Source organism: Wickerhamomyces ciferrii, contig 00195 (assembly GCF_000313485.1).
Source record: "Wickerhamomyces ciferrii WGS project CAIF00000000 data, strain NRRL Y-1031 F-60-10, contig 00195, whole genome shotgun sequence".
NCBI classification, from domain to species: Eukaryota; Fungi; Ascomycota; class Saccharomycetes; order Phaffomycetales; family Wickerhamomycetaceae; genus Hansenula; species Hansenula ciferrii.
Genome location: NW_011887545.1, coordinates 41,349 through 58,812, shown reverse-complemented (window position 1 = coordinate 58,812; position 17,464 = coordinate 41,349). Strand labels below are relative to the sequence as shown.

The window sequence follows — 17,464 nt, the reverse complement described above, 5'->3', positions numbered from 1 at the left end:
ACTAAATTTAAAGTTTTTTGAAATATGGACTTATATTTCTTTAATATTAACTTTCAAAATGTAGTAATTAAAAAAACACAAAATTTCAAACTTTGAAAAACACCTTTTTGAAAGCACTATGAGATACTTTACCTTTAAAGGACCATATATGAATATTTTAAACTCTCCTTCTTTATACAAAAATATCTTTTAATATCTAATATTCCATATCTTAGTTTATTGCTTACCAATCATTACATAAGCAACGGTTTTTCGTGATATTTGTGTTTTTTCCCTGCAAAAAATTTAGAGGTTAAAAAAAAATCAATTCGATCTCCCATAATTACAAAGTGAATTACATACGTACACGTTGGGAAACAAGGAAGGTTTAGCTGTTTCAAAGCTATAGTTCAAGATATTTTGGAACCAAAAGAATACCCTGATATTGACAGAATAAGTAGATCCATCTGAGGATGTCCACAAATGATGCTCTGAGGTCCAAGAAACAATTTAAATCTCAATCTGTGAATAGTTTATTCAGACAACAAGCTAGTTTATCTGAGAATCAAGATGGGAAATCTTCTACAAGTTCATTAGCACTTAAAAAGAAATCAAATGGCTCTACAACTAAATTGAAATTGGTTTCTAAAAAATTGAATACTGTCAATAGATCAAAATTAGAAAAAAAAATATCTGAATCACCAAAAGAGAATTCTCCAGCACCTGTTTGGAATAGCAGGTCATCATCTCCTGAACTAAAGAATAATCAAATAACTCCCAAAGGAAAGAATGATACTCCATCCACTACCAAAGAGAACAATTCAAATATTGAAAATATTAAAAATAAGAATATAGTATCAAATGTTCAAGAAACCCCTGAACAACCCAAACAACTTAATAGTACAACACAAACACCAGAAACTGTTCCATCATTACCAGACCAGATACCATCACCAGATACAACACAACAATTAACAGCAGAGACTACAAATGAAGAAGAGGAGGATAACATGTGGCTAGATTTACAAAATCAAATACATAATGAAACTAAAAATACTCAAACTAATGATTCATCTTGGGCTTCAACAAATACAAAATTAGCAAGCTTTAGAAAATCTTCACAAACCCCAACAGGTATTCAATCATTGAATCAATCACCTTTAATCTCAACATCAAATAATAACAATAATAATAATGATTTATTTATCGAATCACCAGTGGATTTTTTCAACTTGAATAATACAAGACAACTTTCATCAGAATCCATCTTTTTCAATAAACAATTCAATAACAACAACAACAAAAATATTAATAACCAAACACCTGATTCAATGTTACATAATGGCTATCCTCAAATAAGCTCCCCTAATATACCAGAAAATAATCCGTGGAGTACAAATTTTAATCTATGGGGTAATGATGATAGACAATTATCAGCAAAAAGTGATTCATTTCTTTGGTCACCATTCAATCAGAACCCTCAAAGCTCAATTGAAAAAAACGATGATCCTTTGAAAAGAATTGGTTTAGAATCTCAGACCAGAATTACATCAAGATTTTTTCCTTCACCTAATATCAAGCAAGAGAAATCATCCCCCATTCCAACTCAACCATTAAGATCGGCTTCTGACAAATTCGTTGAAGAATTAACTAATAAAAAGTCAATTGAGGAAAGCATTGATGGTATCATTAAAACCATTGGACCTAAAACTATACATCCAAGTTATCTGAAAACTTCAACATTTGAACTAGAACTGGAATCATCCTCTGGAAATCCATATTTTTCTTCACAAACACCACCTCCACCATCATCATCATCATCATTGTCATCTATTAATATACCAGTTTCATTCCCGGGATCAAGAATTAATAGTAATACAAGTGTCAATATGAAAAATAATACAACACAACAAGAGCTCAAGAAGCCAAATTTATCAACAAATGATCAATATTACCCAGAAGGTTTTGCCTCAACTTTTTATAAAAGAGGTATAAATAATTTCATGTTTGTTAGAGAGTTACAACCTAAATTGATTACATCAAAAGCTAAAGATACAGTGGAAGTTCGAGTTTCATTACCTTCAATAAAGACCAATATCCAGGCTGAAGAAGATGTTTTTTTCAAAATGAGATGTTACATTATAAATGTTAGTCTGAGAGAATTGAATGGTAGAAACAATAATGGATATAAAGTATCACAGAAAGCTAATGGGCATATTAATAATAGTAATTATAACGGTAATAACATTAATTTTAATGGGAAACCAAGATTCGGTAATTCGAATTATAAAAAGGGACACAGTAACGGGTATTACAGGAAGAGTCAATGACCAGGGAATATAAAACGATCATTTACAAGAGGGAAATTAGAATAGAAACAAAAACTATGTGTATAATGAATTATAGTGTTTTAATATGAAAAGTTTATATTTATAGAATCTTTTTGCTTAATTGGTATGTACTATTTACTGTGTAGGCTATTTAATTATCACCCGCGAATTTTTATAAAAAAGAAAAACTGTTGATTATCAAAAAAGGGTCTGATTAACTGCATTTTTGGAAAGAAGCTATATTTGTTCAAGTGTGTTCAGGTCAGTGGTATTTTGATAGAAGCTTCCAGTCATAAGTATAGAGATGGCACAACTGCGGGAAGATCTGGATGCCTACAGGTTGTTCAAAGAGCTCCTGGGAGGGTTCGGAGAGTTTGATGTCTATGAATTAACTGCGGGAACAATAACAACACCAGAGAAATTTATTGAACTATCATTTCCAGCTTATTACATTACGAATATAACATCAGCAGTGTTCAATAGTACGGAGTTTAAGAATGAGGTGATGGAAATTTCAAATGAATTAGAACCAATGTTTTATAATAAAGAATCATTTGTTGGAGGTGTTGCAACTATATCATTTGTTTTATCAGGTACCACTACAGCTAGTTGGATGATGTTTTTACTATTGTTTCTTGCTTCAAATACTATACCCAATTCTTTAATTTTAACAAATTTATTTTTTTCAGTTAGTCATAGTGTTATGCTGGTCAAATTAACTAAAATTTTACAATGTCAATATAGTCAAAATTATTCAGATATGGATGAAGTTAAAAATTGTATAACATTTGGTACAAGTTATCTTGTTGTACGATCCATATCCACATTATTAGTTTGGATTTCATGGGTTGATATAATGGTTCAAATATCAAAATATTCATATAAAAAGAAAATAATTATATGTGGATGTATTTTAAGTATTATAAATTTTGCAATTAGATTAGCATATGGATTTTTATATACAAGAATGGATAATAATGAACCAGGATTTAAAGCTATAAAAGGTATACATTATGCTTTTGACTACTTGATGTTGATAATATTTATTTGTCAAGTTGCTAGATATACTATTAGAAAAAGACAATTTGCATACAATAGGAAAACAATGGCTTTAGCAGTTTTCAGCTGGATTATAATGTTGACACCATTTGTTTTTTGTACTATAGATGTTATTTCATATTCTTTGAGAACGTGGTCATCATATATTTTTTCATTTGCTATTTTATCTTCTATAGTGGTTATTTGGGAATGGATTCATACAATAAGAATAATGGAATTGAAATATGAAAGAAAAGCTGTCTTGGGGAGAAGGATTTCCAATGATAGTTTCTTAGATGACCCAATGAATCCTAATTTAGATCCAAAACATCATCATAATAATGGATATATCCTCAAGAGTTTGAATTTACTTACACTTTTATCATCATTAAATTTCTGGGGTAAGTTACAAAAATATTTTCAAACGAAAACTCATCAATATTCCCAGGCAAACTCGGATCATCCAGAAGATGTGTCATTCATAGAGATGGTAGATGGACTATCAAGACAAAGCTCATATCAAGGGTCAGCAGTATCGTATGATAATCACCCAGAGTTTAACATAGATCATCGGTATCTAAGGAACACTCCTTCTTCTTTTGCAGGAAGTCGAGATACACCTTTAAGTATGAGACCAGCTTCTTCTGAACCACCACGAAGCAAAGGCCCCACCCCTCGTATCAACGAAGAATCTACCCAGGAATCCCATGAAACAAATGACGACCAAAACAAATACAACTAACGAAATTATGACTAAACTTTGTATATTTTAATAATGAAAAGTTTTTATTTATTCAATATTGATCTAATTTGTATGGAACTTTTCAACCCCGGAAATTTATTTTCTGGCAGATTCTAGAAAATTCCGACTCCAATTTGAGTCAAAGGTATAAAAGAACTCGTAACTCCATGATTTGACAGTTATTTGAAAGCTAGATTGCAAACAAGATTAGCTGTTAACTTACTGAAAGATAAATGCTAAGCAAGAGAATTCCATCATCATTAAGAGTTGTGCACAAGCTGGAGTCTTTGGGGGTAAATCATGCCTCCACAAGATCTCTATCCACTTTAATCAATAATCAATCTTTGAAAAATGCTAGGTTTAATTATAATAATCACAAAGCTTTGAGTCCAAAGATCTCCTTAATTCAACCTGCTAGATTTGCAAGTAATGGTCCAGGTGGAAATGGTGGTTTCAGAATGAATATGAACCAAGGACAACAAGAAGAGGAGAAACCAGCTTTAGAACAATATGGTACAAATTTAACAAAATTAGCTGAACAAGGTAAACTAGATCCAGTTATTGGTAGAGATCAAGAAATAAGAAGAGCCATTCAAATTTTATCAAGAAGAACTAAAAACAATCCAGTCTTGATAGGTAGTGCTGGTGTTGGTAAGACAAGTTTGATTGATGGGTTGGCTCAAAGAATTGTTAAAGGTGAAGTACCAGAAAGCTTAAAAAATAAACAGTTAGTTGCTTTGGATCTTGGTGCTTTAATCGCAGGTGCAAAATTTAGAGGTGAATTTGAAGAAAGACTGAAAAAGGTTTTAGAAGAAATTGATCAAGCAAACGGTGAAGTTATCATATTCATTGATGAAGTTCATATGTTGTTAGGCTTAGGTAAAACTGATGGTTCAATGGATGCTTCAAACATCTTAAAACCAAAATTAGCAAGAGGGTTGAGATGTATCTCTGCTACTACATTAGACGAGTATAAGATCATTGAAAAAGATCCAGCTTTATCAAGAAGATTCCAACTAATCCAATTAAATGAACCAACTGTGGAAGATACAATCAGTATCTTGAGAGGTTTGAAAGAACGTTATGAAGTTCATCATGGTGTTCGTATCAATGATTCGTCATTAGTGTCAGCTGCTACTTTAAGTAATCGTTACATTACTGATAGATTCTTACCAGATAAAGCTATTGATTTGGTTGATGAAGCTTGTGCTGTCTTGAGATTACAACATGAATCTAAACCTGATTCAATTCAAATACTTGATAGAAGTATAATGACTATTCAGATTGAACTGGAATCATTGAAAAAGGAAACAGATCCTTTATCTGTTGAAAGAAGAGAAAAATTAGAGAAAGATCTAAAGCTAAAGCAAGAAGAGTTGAAAAGACTAACTGAAGTTTGGGAAACTGAAAAAGCTGAAATTGATGCAATCAAAAATGCTAAAAAGGATTTAGAACAAGCTAAAGTTGACTTAGAAATTGCTCAAAGAGAAGGTAATTACGGTAAGGCTTCTGAATTACGTTACGCAAAAATCCCAGAATTACAGAAAAAAGTTGAAATAAGTGAACAAGAAGATCAGAAACAAGATTCAATGCTACACGAATCAGTTACATCAGATGATATTTCAAAAGTTATATCTAAAATGACTGGTATACCAATTGATACTGTTTTGAAAGGTGATAAAGATCGTTTATTATACATGGAAGATTCTTTGAAAGAAAAAGTTGTTGGACAAGATGAAGCTATTCACGCAATTTCAGATGCTGTTAGATTACAAAGAGCTGGTTTGACAAGTGATAAGAGACCAATTGCAAGTTTTATGTTCTTAGGTCCAACAGGTACAGGTAAAACAGAATTAACAAAATCTTTAGCAGAATTTTTGTTTGATGATTCAAGTAATGTTATAAGATTTGATATGTCAGAATTTCAAGAGAAACACACTGTTTCAAAATTAATTGGTGCTCCACCTGGATATGTTATGAGTGAATCTGGTGGTCAGTTAACTGAAGCGGTCAGAAGAAAACCTTATTCTGTTGTTTTATTCGATGAATTTGAAAAAGCACATCCAGATGTTTGTAAAGTTTTATTACAAGTGCTAGATGAAGGTAAATTAACAGACTCACATGGTACTCACGTTGATTTTAGAAATACAATAATTGTTATGACATCGAATATTGGTCAAGATATTTTGTTACAAGATGAAGAAATTAAGAGTGATACAGGTATTGTTTCTGAATCCACAAAGAATAAGGTCATTGAAGAAATGAAACATAATTATCCACCAGAATTCATAAATCGTATTGACGATGTTTTGGTGTTCAATAGATTATCCAAGAAAGTCCTACGTAACATTGTTGATATTAGATTGAAAGAGGTCCAAGAAAGATTAAATGATAAGAGAATTACTTTAGAATTGTCAGATGAAGCTAAAGATTGGTTAACAGAACATGGTTACGATAATCTATATGGTGCTAGACCATTGAACAGATTGATCCAAAAACGTTTGTTAAATCCAATGGCGATCTACTTGTTAAAAGGGCAAATTGGTAATAATGAAACTGTTAGAGTTGGTGTTAAAGATGGCGAGCTGGATATTCTTCCAAATCATGAAGAAGGTGCTATTGATGAAAATCAAAATGCATAGGATAAACTGATCAATATCATGTATATATATATATATAAATTTTATGACTTGAATGAAAATAATAAAAAAAATAGACCGTAGCTATAAGTAATTCGTCAGAATTATATACTCTCTGTATATGATTATTTGTAATTTCTGAATCACATAATGTACGGTTTGACAATTACAACTATATTAGATTATAGTCATGTATAGATCAAATAAATAAAATAAGGTATAATTTGTTCAATAAATATGCCGATATAAATAAATATAATAATAAATATATAAATAATACGTTATTGGTTTAAATTCCTTATAGAAATTTAGACAGGAGCTGCTCCCTGAAAATCAGTAATTGTTGGGGTTTCAGGATCGGCTTCAATAAGCGTCTCTGTCCACTTGGTTCCACTTTTCAATGTTTTAGGACTTAGCTCATTGATTCTCTTTTCCCATATAATATCAGCAGGATCTTGATCAGGCTCGGACCATTCAAAATTATCACCACCAGATAACCAATATTCTTGCATCATTATTTCACTTTCAGGCTCAACAGGTTCCAAGTCTTTACTATCTAGTTTATGCACAAAGTTAGCACTTAAAAACCCTTCAACACCATTAAGCTTAGAGTCAACCTCAGCAACTCTTGTGAGCATTTCAAGTTCATCTGAATGTCTAGATCTATAAATTTGCGAAACACCTTTTTGGAATTGAATAAGTGGCGATTGACCTGTAATCTTATCACTGAATGATAAGGTCGCGAAAAGTGTCATATTCAAGACATATGTAACAATCATAGCATAAACACCAACCATTGGTTCTAAGCCAGCACTTCTAAAACCAATATCGACAGTACCGACTAATCCACCAAGACCAGCGAAATATTTCATCAAGGTATGAGCTTGTTTTTGCCTTTTGTATGCAATGAATTGAGGTGACCCGGTGGTAAGTTCGACCACCTTTGTAGCAGACTCAATGTCACCATCCCATAATAAATGCCTGACAGGAAGCATCGCTGTCGATCTAGGAATATGTGCCTCTGGATTTTTGGCATAATAAACGTTGATGATTTTTATTATATGACTTGCTGGTGGTTTTAATACCATTATCTCCTTTAATGATTCTTGATTTATTTTGAAGTTCGGAGAGCTTAAGATATCATCAATAAGCTTTGAAACTTGGACTTCATTTCTCTTTGAGTTAAAATTAAGTACATCTTTGATCATTTTAGTGAACGTAGTTGTATCAACTTTGACATCTCCCTTTGTTGAATTTAAGGTTTGCTTAATTGAATTTGTGAGTTTAACTAGATTCTGGTGCTTATTTAGAGTCTGACCCGTACCAAAGCATCTCCTGTTTATACCAATCTTCAAAATTTGATGGAGCATCCTAGCTGCTGTTGCTATGTATAGTTAATATTTAAAGTTGTAATTAAACAGATGTTGAAGATCCGTTTTTCTGAACATGAACTGGGGTTAAAATTCGCGGGTTATTATTCTCCATCTAAAGCCTGCAATTGAACAAAGTACACTTTAGTACTGGTACTGGCTCAATAGTACTTTCAAATATGCTCTCGATAATATTGTTACATACTAAAGAGTATATATCAAAGTTTTGTACACCTCAAGGTCTTTTGAAAGCCAAAAAAAAAAAAAATTAACCGGTTTTGACCCAAAAAAGGTTCAGGCGAGATTCGAACTCGCGACATTCTGTGGGTGAAACAGACGTGATAACCACTACACTACTAAACCAAATTTTCGAAAAAATTAACTGCTGAAAGAACCTACAGTATTAAAAGTTTTGATATTTAGCCGCGGGCCGCCGGGGGGTTTTCAACATTTTGATGTTGATATTATCATTTTCAAATTATAGAACTGTCATCACAGGAAGTATTCAGTGATCCAGAGCTACATTTCACCCTTCTGACTAATTGAATGACGATCATCTGTAATATAAGTACACGTTTAATGAGCTTAAAATTTGGTATAAATGTAATATGATAATTCAGAATTAGTTCTATAGTGGTACCACGAGCATTGAGTAGGGCCTATTATCATGGACAAATTGGGATAGTTATATAAAATATTAAGCTTCCAATAAGGTATACCTTGTGTCACAATGACTGATAAGTACGTCATACTTAGGCCGGTCTCTTATATAGCTTATACTAATTTTGTTAAATCACAACATCTGAAATATATAGGAAAAGCACCTGGTGGATCAGTTTGATAATAAGCTAAATTTTGAGTTAGTCCTAGTGTCTAAAATTTAACATTAACCATGAGGTGTATGATCTTTTGATACACTAGCTTCATCTTTATATATTAATATTATACCTGATCAGCCTCTCAATGATTGTCTTGAACCGGTGGGTTTAGCTGACAGCTAGTAAACCAAATTGAATAATTTAAAATTAGCTAGTATGTGCATGAATAGAATCAGGCACAAGGCCTAGTGTATGTAGGAATAGTTATCTTGATAATATTACCATCTAACCACCCGATAATATAGCAGAATAGCATCACAATTCACAATATTTTACGCGATAACTGATATTAATTCAGTGTCCACCAGAAGCTGTAACTGAATAAAGATCAAGAGATGGTCTGAATCGCTTATTGGGAATTAATCCAACGGTTTTTAATCCGTAACAACAAAATGAAATATACCCAAGAGCTCAAGCCCTCAAGCCTCAAGCCTACCTTTGTAACTTACACAATGTGTATTATGAGGCGGACCACCACGCTCCCAATTAATCCGATTCTGTGCCTCAGTTACCTTAAGTTTTAACACACTAATATTTGAATCTTCAGAAATTTAGCACCTAGACCTTGGGATATTTGTTGCAGTTAATCCGGTTATTGATTTGTGAGGTTGTTTTGGTTTTCTAGGTACTCCTTATGATGAGGCTGAAATATTCCGGATTCCATGATCGTGGACGTGAAGTCTGAAATACAATCCACCCAGCTTGAGCCTTGAATAACAACTAGATACTATAGTGTAACTGAGTCTAGGACTTAATGAGGTTTCAATACTTGATTACTATTGGATTAAATTTTTGAGTCCAAGTATTTGGGTGTAAAAAAACAGCTGATTTCAGTAATTTGGTTATAAAATATCCCGATCTAATAATTTCTAGAAACAGTACAAACGTCTTTTTTAGTGGGACGTTTACATAAGCGATTATATACATTAACGTGGGACGATTCGTGGGGTCTCTAAAAACCTGTCAAATTAAAATTAAAGGCACCAAAATTACACAAAACCACACGTCGACAGCTGGGAGTGGATAACTGAATGACGTTAAACTAGTCTTAGCGTCTTAAATTATATTAGATTTTACAGAATAATATCATGAGGTATACTAGCCTCGCTTTAGTCTATAATTCATTAATTCTGTATTTCATTTTTATATACTATAACGATTTCGCTTTATATTATATATAGTTTTCTATTGATCGAAACAATCGTTCATTATCAACAGGAGGTTAAATAATTAGCTGTGATGTAGGTTGTATGAATATTTATATGATCTATTATATGTCAAATTTTTGATCCCATGAATCTAATTTCATGGTACCATTTAAAGCCAAATTCAAATGCATCTTGAAAGCATCTCTTAAAATATGTGGTTGATGTAAAGATTTAGTTTTTTGTGTGTAATGTTCAGCTCTATTAACGTAATCTAATAATTGATCAACATAATCTGGATGAGCAATGTTTTTAATGATTTTTCTTGATCTTTCTTTTGGTGATAAACCTCTTAAGTCAGCTAAACCATGATCAGTAACCAAGACGTCCAAGTCGTGTTCGGTATGATCAATATGAGAAACAAATGGAACAACACATGAAATACCGGTTGGATCAACTTTTGAAGGTCTTGCAGCTGGTGTATGCATGATAGAAATTTTAGCATTTCTTAAGAAGTCACCAGAACCACCTAAACCATGTAACATTTTAGAACCTGAAACATTTGTAGAGTTAGCATGTGCATAAATATCAACTTCGACTGGTGTATTCATAGCAATGACACCTAATCTTCTAATAATTTCTGGAGAGTTTGAGGTAACTTGAGATCTTAAACATAATTTGCTTGAGAATTCATCCCAGTTGCTAAAGAATTTTTCAAAACCTGGTTCGGTTAATCTAATTGAAGTAGCAGTAGCGTAATCTAATGAACCATTTTGGAATAATTCTAAAAATGAATCTTGTAAAACTTCAGTCCAAACAGTCAAGTTCTTGAATTTAGCATCAGCTAAACCTTCAATAACAGCATTAGCAATGTTACCAATACCTGATTGTAAAGGATGTAAGTTTTCTGGAACTCTACCAGAGGCAACTTCAGCTCTGAAGAAGTCAACCAAGTTGGCGGCAATAGCTTGGGACATTTTATCAGATGGAGTATTTGCTGGAACTTTATCTTTTTTGGTTGATTCAACAAGAGCAACAACTTTACTTGGATCAATTGGAATTGCAGTAACACCAGATTTATGAGAAGCTGAAGTGTATGGTAAAGGTGGTCTGTTTGGTGGATTGATTGGCATATCAATATCATGTAAACCTTCAAAAGATGGTGTAACTGTGTTTAATTCAATAATAATTTTATCAGAAACTGACAGCATTTCTGGGGAGGCACCAACAGCTGGACCTGGAACAATTGAACCATCTTCTGTAATAGCGGTAGCTTCAATGATTGTATAATCTAATAAATCATTTTCTTTTTCTTTTGTGTAGAAACCATAGGTTAAATCTTGTGGGAACATTGATAAATGCTTATCAAAAAATTGAATTTTACCATCGTTGATATTTTGAGCAATTGGTTTACCAACTTGATGAGGAGCTCTTCTTGCAATCATGTTGTTAGTAGCCCATCTACTTTCTTCAGGACCAGCTGAAGCACCAACAAATAAGTTGAATTGTAATTGACCTTGTAAATTGTTATCTTCAACATGTTGAGCCAAAGCATCTGGAACAACTTTAGGAGCACCAACACCAGTGAAACCTGACCAACCTAAATATTGACCATTTTTGAATAATTCCACAGTTTGTTCTGGAGTTCTTAATTTTTGTAAATATGGAGCATATCTAACTCTTTGTTTCAAGATTTGTGACATTGTGCAAATGAAAGAACGGATTAACTATAAATCAACGGATAAATCAAGAGATGAAATTGAATATAAAGAATCAAATTTGAAACTTGACGAATGACTGTTTAAATATACCGCACTGCTAAAATAAAGTACAAATTCAAAAGCTTTGTTTACAAATCTGGTTGGGTCTTTGGAGGGGAATTGAAGGCTTTAAATATTATACAAGTAGACTTTCCACTTTCTAAATTCCGAGGGCTCCAGGAAAACTTGGAGAAAAGTGGGAGATCTTAAAAATCTGGAGGGACTCGGTGGGCTTGAGGTGTTAAGTCCAGAATAGAGGGGTGTACATAATTGGGTATATAATTAGCGAGATCAAGGGACTAGAGACTACGATATCTTCAACACTTTACTTCAACAATTGATCATGATGAATCTTTCAAAATCTATTAAATCTATTAATGAAATACTTTCTATGATTATTCATTTCAGTATACCTCGAAACTCCTATGTCCTATACAATAAGCACTCAACGCTCACGGACCGGCGCCCGAATCGCTCATGACTTGATCACACTCCAAGGAGCAATGGAATCTAACAAATTCACGAGCTTAACTATGGCAAAGGGACAATTTACCAATATATACTATGAATAATTGTCAGGTGGACTCCACAATTTTTGGAATCCAACGATCCAACCAACCGGCTCCCGGTTTACTCCTATTGTAACCTCAATTGTTCAATTAGATGACAGTATTATTTCATCGATCATTTGTTAATTGAGCTATATATATTTTGAGTTAGACCGCTCAATTCTTTTGTCTTTTGTTTGAATATGTTGAATATATTATGTTGAATCAGCTTGTTGGTTTGTGGCTTGTTTTGACGTGTATAGTATTTATTTTAGTTAATTTTATCTTCTCCAACTTTTATTTGATCTTGCGGCGGGCCTATAAATAATCGCAATCGACTATTGCTTCCTAAAGTGGTCAATCGAGGCTAGATAACACATTAAAAATTAAATATATGTGTACTACAATTTAAACGTTTAAACGATACCCCAATAATTTTGAACAATAAGTTAGTCTCTTGTTTATTCATCATGTTTTTGCAAATATCTATAGTAATTTTCAATCAAGATCCGATCATTAGACCAATTTTTATACCTTAAAACTAATTCTCGTATTTCCAAAAGTTTCTCCATTGGATTATGATTTTCAATTGTTATATCTGTTTCAATCAGTACAGATTCATCAGGTATTATCTTCAACACATTTTCTAATTCATCCCTTTTAGCATTATTATTGATAAATGAAGATAATGATATGAAAAAATGGATTTTAGATTTCTTGAATGTTTTGATGAAGAGTTCTAATGTTTCAATTGATCCCGTATATGAATGTAAGCATATTGATCCAACATAATTAGGATAATCTTTCAACACTTTTAACAAAATTTCATGAATAACACCACTTGTTTTGACATTATGTATTGATATACTTAAATTCAATTCAAACGCCACTTTCAATTGTTCAATAAATATACGTTTTTGATGATCCATATTCACTTTATAATTTGTCAATCTTATATCTTGTTCCTTTCCACAACATTGAGGATTACCATAGAATCCAGATGTGGGTATTCTAAATAACTTATCAAGGCCAATCTCTCCAATGACGATGGGTTTTTGATATTTGGGTATCAATTGTTTAATCATACTCAAATGCTGATGAAAATCAATTGGATCTGGTAGTAATGTCAATAATTCATTATCAACAGATTCTTTCTTGAAAATTTGAGAATAATGTTTTTGTTTATCAAATACTTGATCTAGCGTGAAGAAGTGTGAATACCATGGATGAACTCCAAAACTTGGTGTAACTTGAGGTATAGATGCAAATTTAGTAATATATTCCAAATCAATATGATTTGTGGACATCAACACTAAGCGAAGATCCTCCTTCAAACATATCTCTTTATAAGTTTCCACTAAACCATCGATTGATTCCTTTGCAACGTCTGTTCCAATGTGACAATGTGCATCGAATATCATTGTAATTCTTTTTGTTTGAGGTTTCTAAGTGTCTATTGTTTTCTAGAAATCTATTTTTCCTGCCGCAATGGAAAAATCACAGGATCTCTTTTTCTTTAAAAAAAAAAAAAAAAACAAACATAAAAAAGTGCACACTGTCTTTTAGCAAGCAATACATACAAGATCAAATTTTTAACAACAACAAATACTATAAAAGCTAAACAATTTAAGCGCTCAATTGCAATTATTCAATTAATCCATTTATCATCAAGGAACATTCATCATGACATTGATCGTGGCTTCTTTGTAAGTATTCATAGGAGTTTAGACGCTCACGTTTTTGTGTCGTTTTTCCCGTATATGCTTGATTGTGGGATGATGGTTAAAAGGTAGTATATACTAACAGAACACAACCAGGTTCTTACCTTATACGGTTGAATTTCAAATGAATCAAGTTGATGAGGAGTCAATAGAAGAATTAGCTCAATCTCATCCAATTACTGTTCCAAAACAAAGAACTGCTTCAATTAACGCTGGTAATGTCAATCCAAATGGACCTCAACCTCCAACAACAGGTACAAACCCAACAGGTCCAGGTTCTATCCTGAATAAACAATCACATGAACAGTTCAATACGAATAATTCATCAGTTGAGGATTTCTTTTATCAATCATCTAATAATTCACCAAATGCTTCAACTTTACACCTCAAGCCAGGTTATACTTTTGGTTCTGCTCAATCAACAACTTCAGAACAACCATCACAATTAGCTCAACCTCATGCTAAATTACCAGATGCTTTAGTTTCAGCTCCTGAATTAGCAATTGCTGCTGCTCAAGCACAAGGTGTTATCCCACCAAAGTCTGAAACACCTTTCGAAGACTTGAAGAAGAATGCATCACAATCAAATTTATCAAGCTTAACAGGATCTCTTAAAAGTGGCACACCAAACCCTCATTCATTATATGCCAACAAAAGTTTGAGCGCTAATGGATCTTCGACTTTCATTCCAAAATCAAGAGTGAACTCACCTCCACCAAACTCTGTTACTGAAGCTAAGAAATCAAGAGGTTATGATGTTGGTATCCCAGCGGTAAAACGTGTACACCCAAGATCTAATTTGAAATATCGCACAGATTCTTTTACTGAAAATGAAAGAACTAATGAAGATATTTCTAAAATCCATAGAAATTCAGTTGCTAATTTAGAATTAGATGATGATTATGATTCAAATCGTAACTTTGAAATTCCAAAATTTGGGGGTGTTTCAAACAAAAAGATTTTACATCAACAAGATAAGGCAAACATTTTCGAAAAATCACCTTTCAATGTCGTGGAGTTTGCTAAAGGTAATGGTGGTTTGAAAAATGCTATAAATTCATCTTTAGAGGATGGTATTGTTAATGACTACACATGGTTGGGTACTATTGGTATCCCAACAGATGAATTACCAGATTCCACCAAGGGTAAGATTGTTGAAAAGTTAAGGTCTGAATATCACTCTGAATCTGTTTTACCAAGTGATTTTACTTTCCAAGGCCATTATAAAAATTTCTGTAAACAAATTCTGTGGCCTACTTTCCATTATCAAATCCCAGACAATCCAAACTCAAAAGCTTTTGAAGATCATTCGTGGGAATACTATAGATCTTTGAATCAGGATTTTGCAGATAAAATTGTTGAAATTTATAAAGAGGGTGATATTATTTGGGTTCATGATTATCATTTACTGTTAGTTCCAGAAATGGTTAGATCAAAATTACCAAATGCTAAGATTGGATTTTTCTTACATGTTTCATTCCCATCTAGTGAAGTTTTTAGATGCTTTGCTCAACGTGAAAACTTACTTAAAGGTTTATTAGGTGCTAATTCTGTTAGTTTCCAAACTGATGAATATGCAAGACATTTCTTACAAACTTGTAATAAGTTGTTGTTGGCTGATGTAAGTGATGATGAGTTGAGATACAAAGGTCAAACAGTTAAGGTAGCTTCAGCACCGGTTGGTATTGATGCACATAAATTAATCCAACAGCAACATAGTGATATTGTTACAAACTGGAGACAGCTGATTAGAGAAAGATGGCCAAATAAAAAATTGGTTGTTGCTCGTGATAAATTCGATAGAATTAGAGGTGTCAAGCAAAAATTATTAGCCTATGAAATTTTCTTGAAAAAGAATCCAGAATATATTGAATCAACCGTTTTAATTCAAGTGTGTTTGAGATCAAGTGCCACTGATATTGCTTTAGAAACTGAAATTATGTCGATCGTCGATCGAATCAATTCATTAAGTCCAAATATTTCAAATTCTCAACCAGTCGTATTTTTGCACCAAGATATTGATTTCACACAATATTTAGCCTTGATTTCGGAAGCTGAATTGTTCATCGTTAGTTCAATGAGAGAAGGTATGAACTTAACATGTCACGAGTTTATTGTTGCAACTAATGAAAAGAAGTCACCATTGATCCTTAGTGAATTTACAGGTTCAGCTGCTGTATTTACAAAAGGAGCAATATTAATAAATCCTTGGGATATAAAACAAGTTAGTAAAAGTTATGAAATTGCCTTTAATTACACACCAAAAGAGCGTGAAGAGAATTGGAAAGAATTATATGATGTCGTGATGAAGCAAGATTGTGACTATTGGGTTGAATCAAGTTTAAAGTTTATTGAACAAGCATGGGCGGATCAACAAAGAAAAAGAAATTACCAAACTTTGAATGTCGAAAATTTTGCTGCAAAATATAAAGGTGCTTCAAACAAGTTATTTATTTTAAATTTGGCCGTTATCCCAACCGAAAGAATATTACAAATATTGACAGAATTGAGTGCTTCGAATGATGTTTACATGTTATCAACTTTCAAGCGTACAGACTTGGAAAGAATTTATCGCCGTGTTCCAAACTTAGGATTGATTGCTGAAAATGGTGGTTTTATTAAGATCAAAAGAGGTGGTCCATGGATTAGCGTCACAGGTACAGGAACTGCAAGCTGGATTGAAACCACAGAGAAAGTTGCCAATTCATTTGCAGAAAGGCTACCAGGGTCTTATGTGGAAATTGGTGAAGTTTCATTGAAATTTCATACAGAACAGGTTGAAGATAAAGAACGTCAAAGTTCTAGTATTGGTGACTTAATTTTCCATGTTAACAATAGTGATAGTAATATCCACGCAACAGTTATTGGCAACACAGTTGTTGTTCAAGAAAGTGATTTAACATTCAAAGCTGTTAAATTTTTGATTAATTACATTACTAAAACTGGTAACATTAATGAAGCTGATATTGTTGCACCAGCTTCACCAGTTAGCCCAGGGCCTGATAAGCAAAATTATTTTGATTTTATTCCAAAAAAATTGGACTTTTTAACAGTTGCTGGGTCATCAAGTTTAATTTTTGAACCTGTTTTAGAATATGCTAATGGTTTAAACAATATTGATAATGTCTTCACAATTGCGTTTGGTGGTGATGTTTCGAATGCTAAGGAGCACGTTGAAGGTTTAAATGAATTGTTTACAGTTTTAGCAAATGTTACAGAACAATGAGTTGATACAGTATGTGAATTTTAATGTTTTTTTTTTTTAGATAGAACTCTATACAGTATATAAATATAACTATATAGAGATAGTTTAA

The 17,464-nt window shown here is 32.6% G+C and overlaps 7 protein-coding genes across 7 annotated transcripts; 4 read left to right on the top strand and 3 right to left on the bottom strand.

The window, feature by feature from the left end:
* Positions 1–452: 452 nt before the first annotated feature.
* On the top strand, positions 453–2,309 carry BN7_4979 (Muscle M-line assembly protein unc-89; the record flags this gene model as incomplete). The annotated part of the gene is made up of 1 exon (XM_011274447.1): positions 453–2,309. The coding sequence occupies one exon, from the start codon at positions 453–455 to the stop codon at positions 2,307–2,309; it is 1,857 nt and encodes a 618-aa protein (XP_011272749.1).
* Positions 2,310–2,613: 304 nt separating this feature from the next.
* BN7_4978 (PalH/RIM21 family protein) lies at positions 2,614–4,089 on the top strand (the record flags this gene model as incomplete). Its single annotated transcript, XM_011274446.1, has 1 exon — positions 2,614–4,089. One exon carries the CDS (start codon positions 2,614–2,616, stop codon positions 4,087–4,089), a length of 1,476 nt encoding a protein of 491 aa, XP_011272748.1.
* A 233-nt stretch (positions 4,090–4,322) lies between these two features.
* HSP78 (chaperone ATPase HSP78) lies at positions 4,323–6,731 on the top strand (the record flags this gene model as incomplete). Its single annotated transcript, XM_011274445.1, has 1 exon — positions 4,323–6,731. The coding sequence occupies one exon, from the start codon at positions 4,323–4,325 to the stop codon at positions 6,729–6,731; it is 2,409 nt and encodes an 802-aa protein (XP_011272747.1).
* Positions 6,732–7,036: 305 nt separating this feature from the next.
* BN7_4976 (uncharacterized protein) lies at positions 7,037–8,098 on the bottom strand (the record flags this gene model as incomplete). Its single annotated transcript, XM_011274444.1, has 1 exon — positions 7,037–8,098. One exon carries the CDS (start codon positions 8,096–8,098, stop codon positions 7,037–7,039), a length of 1,062 nt encoding a protein of 353 aa, XP_011272746.1.
* Positions 8,099–10,246: 2,148 nt separating this feature from the next.
* ACH1 (acetyl-CoA hydrolase) lies at positions 10,247–11,824 on the bottom strand (the record flags this gene model as incomplete). The annotated part of the gene is made up of 1 exon (XM_011274443.1): positions 10,247–11,824. The coding sequence occupies one exon, from the start codon at positions 11,822–11,824 to the stop codon at positions 10,247–10,249; it is 1,578 nt and encodes a 525-aa protein (XP_011272745.1).
* Positions 11,825–12,890: 1,066 nt separating this feature from the next.
* Positions 12,891–13,850, bottom strand: BN7_4974 (putative endodeoxyribonuclease; the record flags this gene model as incomplete). The annotated part of the gene is made up of 1 exon (XM_011274442.1): positions 12,891–13,850. One exon carries the CDS (start codon positions 13,848–13,850, stop codon positions 12,891–12,893), a length of 960 nt encoding a protein of 319 aa, XP_011272744.1.
* Positions 13,851–14,274: 424 nt separating this feature from the next.
* Positions 14,275–17,376, top strand: TPS3 (trehalose 6-phosphate synthase/phosphatase complex subunit; the record flags this gene model as incomplete). Its single annotated transcript, XM_011274441.1, has 1 exon — positions 14,275–17,376. The coding sequence occupies one exon, from the start codon at positions 14,275–14,277 to the stop codon at positions 17,374–17,376; it is 3,102 nt and encodes a 1,033-aa protein (XP_011272743.1).
* Between the last annotated feature and the right edge of the window lie 88 nt (positions 17,377–17,464).